The sequence below is a fragment of the Garra rufa genome, chromosome 17, assembly GCF_049309525.1.
Source record: "Garra rufa chromosome 17, GarRuf1.0, whole genome shotgun sequence".
Taxonomy (NCBI): domain Eukaryota; kingdom Metazoa; phylum Chordata; class Actinopteri; order Cypriniformes; family Cyprinidae; genus Garra; species Garra rufa.
This window is the reverse complement of record NC_133377.1, coordinates 6,149,752-6,157,251: the sequence shown is the minus strand read 5'-3', so window position 1 is coordinate 6,157,251 and position 7,500 is coordinate 6,149,752. Positions and strand designations below refer to the sequence as shown.

General features: G+C 36.1%; 1 protein-coding gene across 1 annotated transcript in view; it reads left to right on the top strand.

Annotated features, from left to right (window-relative positions):
• The window catches only part of fam49al (family with sequence similarity 49 member A, like), a 40,394-nt gene that overhangs the window by 22,743 nt on the left and 10,151 nt on the right, over positions 1-7,500 (top strand). The window contains exons 3-5 of the mRNA XM_073822417.1: positions 2,180-2,260; positions 5,361-5,482; positions 7,329-7,434. Of these exons, the coding sequence (XP_073678518.1) occupies positions 2,191-2,260; positions 5,361-5,482; positions 7,329-7,434 (298 nt within the window). The 5' untranslated portion in view covers positions 2,180-2,190. The remainder of the gene's footprint in view (positions 1-2,179; positions 2,261-5,360; positions 5,483-7,328; positions 7,435-7,500) is intronic.

Genomic DNA, 7,500 nt, shown 5'->3' with positions numbered 1-7,500 from the left:
AATCAATCGACAACAAAGTCAAATTAGTAACTTATAGGTTATATATAGAGACAAGCAATAATACATACCCAGATCATCCGATCTGGCGATATTCTTGTCACGATACCACTGTAGCGCGAGAGCGACTGAGGTAACTTACACTGCGCAGCAGGGAGCTTGATTGACAGGTGATCTGACCAATCATACTTCGCCATCCGCCATTTGCGAACGGTCGCAAATTCGTGACATAGGTCACATTTTCAGGTCGAAAAATCCGGAATTCCGGATTAATCCGGAAAAATCACATCCCTGATTTATATCAGCTCAGGCCAGAGCTGTTGAGCTCGGTAAAGCCGCATTTGTAAGCTTATGACAGCCACAATCTAATAGATCACCCCCTAGATTCAATATGAAACTCTTACTAAAACAAAATAGTGATCATAATCATGCTGAGGCTGTGTAGTTTAATACATGCCGACTTGCGCATATTATCCGCTCCATGCTATCGCGTTTCTGGACTGGAGCCTAGTCCGGATGCGTTCACAACGCGAAACCAGACCTCATTTGCCCCAGTGGAAGCATATGTGACCCTGGACCACAAAACCAGTCTTAAGTCGCTGGGGTATATTTGTAGCAATAGCCAAAAATACATTGTATGGGTAAAAATTATTGATTTTTCTTTTATGTCAAAAATCATGAGGAAATTAAGTAAAGATCATGTTACATTAAGATTTTTTGTAAAATTCCTACTGTAAACCTATCAAAATGTAATTTTTGATTAGTAATATGCATTGTTAAGAACTTAATTTGGACAACTTTAAAGGTGATTTTCTCAGTATTTTTATTTTTTTGCACCCTTAGATTCCAGATTTTCAAATAGATGTATCTCGGCCAAATATTGGCCTATCCTAACAAACCATACATCAATAGAAAGCTTATTTATTGAGCTTTCATATGATGTATATATCTCAGTTTTGTACAATTTAACCTTATGACTGGTTTTGTGGTCCAGGGTCACATATTTACACCGTCTGAATTGTTCCCTATCGCCTACATTGTGCACCATGCCATTCACCATACAGAAAACACTAACACTGTGAACAAGTGACCGATCTCAGCCGCAGCTCCAGCATCTATTTATAGTGTAGGGGGCGGGACTCTTTGGACTCTAGAGAGCATTTGATTGGACAGAATGTTTGATGAGACGCTGAAGTGCAATGTGATGTCATCAAAATCATTGATTCATATTGGCGGAAGTGAGAGACTGTGAGTTTCGAACGCGAATTTTGTCATTGTTTTGAAGCAAACTACCTGATAGATAACCTTAAGGCTAACATATTCATACTAAAAGCCAAAAAACTGTAATTTTGATTTCATGGGGACTTTAAAGGTTCTTTTTGGAACCATTTAGACAAAAAGGGTTCTTCTATGGCATCGTGAAGCACCTTTATTTTTAAGAGTATACTTTACCACTGTTTTGTGTTAGAAATTATGTAGGAAAAGTAATAGATTCGTTTATGACAAGAGTGCACCTCAAAAATCTACATCATAATGGGAGATCTGCCCTTTGTCACAAAAATACTTTCTTCATTGCCTTTTTCCCTATCATGCTTTAGAAATCATAAGTAATTCTATATCAGTTGAAAACTTAAAGGAACACTCCACTTTTTTTGGAAATAGGCTCATTCTCCAACTCCAACATTCTCCAATGTACTAAGACCGGCGGAAAATGTAAAGATGCGATTTTCTAGGCCGATAAGATTAGGAACTACACTCCTATTCCGATGTAATTCATATTACAAAATGTTTCATGGATGATAAAAATGTAAGTGCATTTTAGTGCATTAGTGCATTTTCACGTCTGTGTTCAAAACTGGAAGTGACAGTTAAAGGGTTAAAGGTATGAATTAATTTTAGCAGACCACCATAATGAAGAAAAATAAAAACTAATTTTTTTTTCTTGTCCCTATAACAAAATGTATTTCAGCAAGGTTACAGCACTCAAAGTTTTGCCAGAAGGATTATTTTGTTGACACAAACAGCCTTTTCATTAAAAACTAGCATCATTTTCTAGCTTCTCGCAACAGCATATGATGTGTTTTTGCAGTGAAAATACACACTGACAGTCTTGGAGTCTTGCTAATGAGAATCATCTAGGTTGTATTTCTTTGTACTGTATGTATTTGTCTTCCTTGCCCAGGTTTGCCGGCCATGGGGAACCTCATTAAGGTCCTTGGCAAGGATTTAGAGAACTGTCCTCATTTTTTCCTGGATTTCGAAAGTAAGTGTTTTGCTGGTGTACGGTCTGTGTATGTGTGTGTGTATGTGTGTGTGTGATTGGAGATGGAGGTATTAGGGTTGGAGCAGGTGTAGACGCATCCTCTAGGTGGATTAAGACAGACAGTCAAAGTTTCTTTTTGCTCTTTTCATGATTCTGTTTCCATTCATGTATATAACGAGAGCAGAAATAAGGAGTTTGTGACCATGTGAGCATATCAACATCACCCGAGAATCTCGACACCTAAAGTCCATCCCACACCCTATACGCCCCGACCCCCATCCCAGACTGCACGCACATTCACACGAACACACACCCAACACCAGACACACGTCTGCCACACCTCCCATGACCCACACGCTTCTCCCTTCTCTCTGTTCCAGGGGGATCATGGGAAATCTCCTGAAACTGCTGGCTTGCACCGAACTTGAGCATGGCCCAATAGTTTTCCTTGACTTTGAACGTGAGACCATCAGCTTCTTATGTTTTGAGTTTGCTTTTCTTTCCCTTTTGATCATGGTTCCTCCTCATTCGCTGTCCTCTACATTTTCACTTCCTTCTCTCCGCCATCCCTCTGTTTGTGCATCAATGCCTGGCATTCAAGATTTTTTCGGTGACCTCGATTTGCGACGTGACTTTTTTTTTGCACTCATCTCCAGGTCGGCTGTGATTCTCTGAACTAAAGGTCGTCGTACGAATGCCATGCTTTTTTTTAGCAGTTAGAGTGGGATGAAATACATAATCACATAACAAATAACTTATCTCCTCTTTTTCGCCCAAACCTTTGCAGATTTGTAAAGTGTGTTGGTTCCATAATCTGTTCCTGTGTGTCCTTGTGCATTTGGATATGTGTGTGTGTTTGTGTGTGTGTGTGTGTGTGAATGCATTATTAACCAGTCTGAGGATTTAAGGAAGTGGGAATGGAAGCTGCCTATTGAAAGGGGAGCCTCAATTTCCTTTTTCTCTGATGTTGTGTTCCCTTTTAACCCTTACCTAAGCACTTCTCTCCCTCCTAAGTAATCCTTCCTTTTATGACACCTCTAACAGCTAACATCTCCTTTTTTATGGAGGAAATAAAACTCAAGTGTGAGAACCTGGAAGACTTGGAGCGGTTGTTGTCCAATCATAAAATGTAGGATGTTCTTCCTCGAAGAATATTTGAATTGGTTGGAGACGTTCTTGAAGTGACACAAGACATACAGTATAATGCATTTGTCTGTCATTTATTATAGAGTCAATGACAAGTACGTTTTCCTCTAAATATATATATCAGATATTTTGACATTTTAAAGGCAGAAAGTTTAGTTCAGGTTGTCAAATTTAATTATATATATATATATATATATATATATATATATATATATATATATATATATATATATATATATATATATATATATATACATACATTACCTTTCCAAGAACTTGTCATGTGTGTGTTACACTAATTTTATAAGATGTCTTCTTGACATTTCTTACTTGTCATTGACCTTATAGCAGAATTTGCATAATATAAAGAAGTAATATCAAAATATTTATTACAACAAGCAAAAAAACTGGACAACAGCCGCTCTCCCGATCTGTACTTTGTGATTTTGTAACGGCGAAACAATGATCACCTGTATTACACTGCACTGGTTTACATTTCCTCAGTTCTGAAATGGGGTTAGTGTGCCACTAATGGCATTCATAAAAATTCAATATCTCAAACACAAGACGCAATGGCACAGAAACAGGCTTTGAGTCTAAAATCAGATCAGTTTTACTTAACATTCCATACATGTTATTAACCAAAAGGTGTCGAGGTGCACAATAAACGTATGCAAAAGGGAAAGCAAACATTACATTACTCTAGCACTGACACCTATTTTCAGTCTCTGTTCTTTGAAGATCACAGGCGGAATTAGCAAACAGACCTGGAGGTGACATGACTGGGAGGAGCCATCGGCAATTGCACTGAAGTGTAGAGTGTGCTTGTTTGCACTGAAGCATGTTTGCTCAGCTGATAGCACAAATAGCTAGGTGTGTGTTCAGTCAAACACTGACAGAGAAAATGCATCAAGCACCTCTGATAGGGTTAACTGCTTCTATATACATTACAACCCCTCTGTTTGGATGCAGGATAAAGGAGCGCGCTTGTAAATCAGACAGAGACGCCCTGTTTCACACAGATCGCTTACCGTACAGAGGCTTGGGAAGACTAAGAAATCTGATCTAGCAAAGACCAAAATGCCTCCCGCTGCAGTTTTAGCACTGCATAATGCACAGTGTAAAAATAAATGTTGTTTATTAGCATCTTATGGATTAATTTCTTACAATCACACAGCTTTTGACTTTACAAGACGTTAATTGATGGACTGGAGTTGTGTGGATTACTTAAGGTTTTTTATACATCCTATTTATATGTATTGCATATCCTGTTGTTGAAAACCAAAAGCTAAATAGAGAGGTCCACCAACTGAACTGTCGTCCACCCAGGAGATGATATTCTGTTTGCTTTCCTGCCTGCTATCATCAGCTTATTAATCAAATGCCTTATGCTTGCTGTGTTGGAAGCTGACACAACTCTTTAAACCCTTCCTAGCCTCGCCAGCAGCTCCATATGGAGCTGCTTCATTGGCCGTGGCCTTTCATCGACATTCCCACCAGAGCTGTTAATATCAGCCCTAACAAATCCTGAGACACACCGACATGACCTAAATCCTCCTCATGTACTTCCGACTCACAATAACACCATCATCATTACCAGATTAATCCATATGGATTTATGGTTCCTATCTTTCAAAGCTCGTTGGAAGGCGCTTTCTCACTCTGGGTGCCAAAAGCTGATGATAACCCAATGTTAGCACCAAATTAGCTCACACCATGAAGCGTTCTTGTACTGTAATTATGTGTCCGATTTTCAGATTTAACTCGGACTTTACTGGTTGAACGCAATCGAATTTATCCAAAACCTAACCCATAAGGACAAGAAGAAATGATATCAGTGTGACAAAGGTGATCTGTAACTCAGGTTGGCCAAGATGAAGAAGACTCGTGTTGTTTTGAGCATTTATGTAAATCTATCACACTCTGACTGACTCGTTTTGACTTTTGCCCACAGATGCTCAGCCCACAGAGGCAGAGACAGCCGTGTGGAACCAGGTTAGTGCCGTGCTGGAAGAAGCCCATGGGATACTGGCGGAGTTACAGTCTTACAATGGAGCAGGACAAGAAATAAGAGAGGTGGGACTATTTTTACATTTATTAGTTGTGCTTATCTTTGCAAAACCGAGAATAATGTTGAAATTAGGAGAATAAAGTCATAATGTTTTGAGGAAAAAGGTGAAATTATGAGAATGAATTGCACCACCTACTCCACTAAAGCGTCTGTCGCATCCAATCTTTCATTCTTCACATGTATTTAATTAAAGACAAAAAAAGCTGAGACTTTGTAATATCTCCTGGTGCTCCAAATTCAGGCAATTTGCATATAATATATTCTCAAAATATTTAAGAATTGAATTTTAGATTACTTTAATCTTTTAATTGCTACAAATTAATTACCGAAATATTTTGACTTTATTCTCGTAATTTTGACTTTGTCAAAATATTTCAAATTTATTGCCAAAATATTTAGACTTAATTCACATAATTTCAACTTTATCCTAGACATATTTTGACCATATTCTCATAATATTTCGACTTTATTCTCAGATTATTACAATATAGTTATTACAATTTATTATGACTTAGTAAGGCTAGATTTTTTACTTTATTCTTATAATTTTCACTTTATTGTCGAAATATTTCGACTTTATTGTTGAAATATTTCAACTTTATTCTCAAATTATTAGTTATGACTTATTACGACTAGATTTTTTTACACATTTATTCTCAAAACATTTTTACTTTATTTTCATAATTTTGACTTTTGACAAAAAATTTAAACTTTATTGTCAAAATATTTAGACTTAATTCACGTAATTTCGACTTTATTCTAGAAATATTTCAACCTTATTCTCATAATATTTCAACTTTATTCTCAGATTATTACGATTCAGTTATTACAATTTAGTACAGCTAGATTTTTAAAACCATACATTTATTCTCAAAACATTTTTATTTTAATTTTCATAATTTTGACTTTGTCAAAATATTTCGACTTGATTCTCGAATTATTACAACTTAGTTATTGCAAATTATTATGACCATAATTTTTTTTTACGCAATAAAAATAATGGGTTTATGTGAAGATTGTTTTAAGTTCACCTAAATTAGAAGTTGTTATTTTTTAAAGTCTAATAAATGTTAAAATTGATAGCTCTCAATTATACTGTAATGTTAAATAGCTATAGTCAATGGTTAAAAAAATGAGGAAAAAAAGAATTTCCTAGAGACATCAGTAATATTGGTATCAGTTATACTCATCTTTAGTCATAAAAAATATTCAACAAATATTAAAAATATACTGTCTTTATGTTGTTTCTACATTATTTTGAAGATTGAACGTGAAATCATTGCAATGTAAAAGTATCTTTAAAAACGTTGGGATTATTCACGATTAATTTTAGAAAAAAAAAATGCAATTCGTTTTTTTTTTTAAATTGATAACAGCACTAAAATTAGATAAATAGACAAAAATAGTCATTACAATTACAACTGTCTTTGTTCACAAAGGCTGAATTTCAAACATAGTAAAAACAGTAATATTAAAATATATGTTTGTATGTAACGGTAGTGTAAATTAGTGAAACAACAGTTTTTTTGTGCTCAATTCAAACACTAGGTTATTTGTACAAACCCCCAACTAGAGTAATAGTGTTGCTTACCTTAAAACAAACCACTAATAATTAATCATCCTGAACCAGGAACCAATTCATCAATTATAAAGCACATAGGATTTATAACAGGCATTAGCTAGAGCAAGGTGGTGGTTTGAATCATTCTGGTCCACAAACATGCAAATGTTTCACGATGCTAAATAAATCTCACAATGTAAATTCTTTGAACGAGTACAAATGACCTTGAGTTTATAGTCAGGTTTTTCGACAGTTGTGTTTCAAGTGTTCTCGCTTGTTCTTCTCTCCAGGCGATTCAGAATCCTAATGACCTCCAGTTGCAGGAGAAAGCCTGGAACGCAGTCTGCCCCCTAGTGGCCAAGCTCAAGCGCTTCTACGAATTTTCTCTCAGGCTAGGTAAGTGGGTGGCCATTTTTTTCTTTCAAATTGTCTTTTTTTTATAGTCATGTAATGGGCCTTGCG